General features: G+C 58.5%; 1 protein-coding gene across 1 annotated transcript; it reads left to right on the top strand.

The window, feature by feature from the left end:
* Positions 1-16: 16 nt before the first annotated feature.
* SPRG_17740 (hypothetical protein) lies at positions 17-743 on the top strand. The gene has a single exon (XM_012357194.1). It carries the CDS (start codon positions 131-133, stop codon positions 665-667), a length of 537 nt encoding a protein of 178 aa, XP_012212584.1. The 5' UTR covers positions 17-130; the 3' UTR covers positions 668-743.
* The last annotated feature ends 745 nt before the right edge of the window (positions 744-1488 follow it).

The following is a 1488-nucleotide window of genomic DNA, read 5'->3' as shown; positions in this document are numbered from 1 at the left end:
GCCGTTGCCGGTGCAGTACGCACCTCTCCGAGAACGGCACGAAATCGCGTGGGTCAAGGACCTCCATCCCGACTGCGACAGCTACGCCGACGTGTACCACCGCCACGGGCTCCTCCACGACCGGAGCTACATGGCGCACTGCATTTGGTGCAGCGGCAGCGAGCGTGCGCTCCTCAAGGAGACGGGCACCGGCATTGTCCACTGCCCCAACTCGAACTTTTCACTCACGAGCGGCGTCCTCAACGTGCGTCGCTGCCTTCGCGACGGCCTCAAGGTCGGCCTCGGCACGGACGTCTCGGCCGGCTACACGACGTCCATGCTGGATGCGGTCCGGAATGCCGTCATCGCCTCCAAGCTCGTGGCCATGGGCCATAGCAGCGACGGTGAAGAAGAAGCGATACAAGAAGACCCGCTCACGTTCGCCGAAGCCTTCCACCTTGCGACCGTCGGTGGCGCCGAGGTCCTCAACCTCCAAGACAAGGTTGGCAACTTTGTGCCGGGCAAGGACCTCGACATGCTGGTCGTGGATCTCAATGCGGACGACAGCCCCGTCGACGAGTATGCGACCGACGACGCGCTGCATCGTTTCCAGAAATTTCTTTTCGTCGGCGACGACCGCAACATCACCAGCGTCTATGTGCGCGGTCGCCAGATCCACGCGCGGTAAACGCCATCACCACCTATTTAGTCGCTGCCACGTACTACGCAGTAGTAGATATATTATGCCATCAACACGCACGCCGTTGTCAGCTGACTCGTTGTTTGTCTTAACCGGTAAACGTGGATTGGGCACATGGCTCTGGGCATGGAGCCAAGATGGCGGCTCGTCAAGGTTATGCCGACTCACCATGATCAACACGTTCTGTGGCGACGTCTGACGCCCAGGTTCGTCCCAGTCCACCACACTCGGATTGATCCATCGATCCCGCCGGCGAGCGGCATGACGTGGCAGCCTAGCGTGCAACTCAATTCTCCTCCACAGAGAGGACCGACTGCCAAAATGATATGTAAAAGAGGGCGAGGTTCTTTGCTGCTTACCACCTAAAGTTGGTTGTGGCGATTACTGCTACAAAATACACAGGGCTCTTACTTCCCTGTGTGGCTAGAAATTTTTAAATATTTTGGTCTTGTCGGGTGGCTGGCTCCTCGCAGAGTTGAGACGCGAGGTCTAATATGACGCGCGCGGCTGGCAAATCTGGCGGCTAAAGCGTGGGCTCTTGCCATGGTGCGTCAGCTTGTAGTGCATCGACTTGTTGGCCTTTTGCGTCTGGTACAAGGCATTGTCCGTCTTGGTCGTGCGCTTCAAAATGTTTTGCACCATGGGCTCGACGCTGCGGCGGTTCTCCTGGAGCGAGACACACTTGTCAAAGAGCTTGCGGTGGAGCTCTTCCTGCATGTCGAGGATCTCGAGCTCGGCGAGGAGCTCGTTCATCTGGTCACACGCCTCGAGTTCGCGCAGGTCCGTGGTCGTGAACGGGTAGTACGCCG

This window comes from Saprolegnia parasitica, assembly GCF_000151545.1.
Source record: "Saprolegnia parasitica CBS 223.65 unplaced genomic scaffold supercont2.779, whole genome shotgun sequence".
In the NCBI taxonomy this organism is placed as follows: domain Eukaryota; phylum Oomycota; class Saprolegniomycetes; order Saprolegniales; family Saprolegniaceae; genus Saprolegnia; species Saprolegnia parasitica.
The sequence above is the reverse complement of the archived record's forward strand: the minus strand, read 5'-3'. Positions and strand labels throughout refer to the sequence as shown.

Bases quoted from the DNA above. Each gene is read 5' to 3' on its own strand.
- SPRG_17740 (XM_012357194.1), top strand. From the start codon at position 131: ATGGCGCACTGCATTTGGTGCAGCGGCAGCGAGCGTGCGCTCCTCAAG.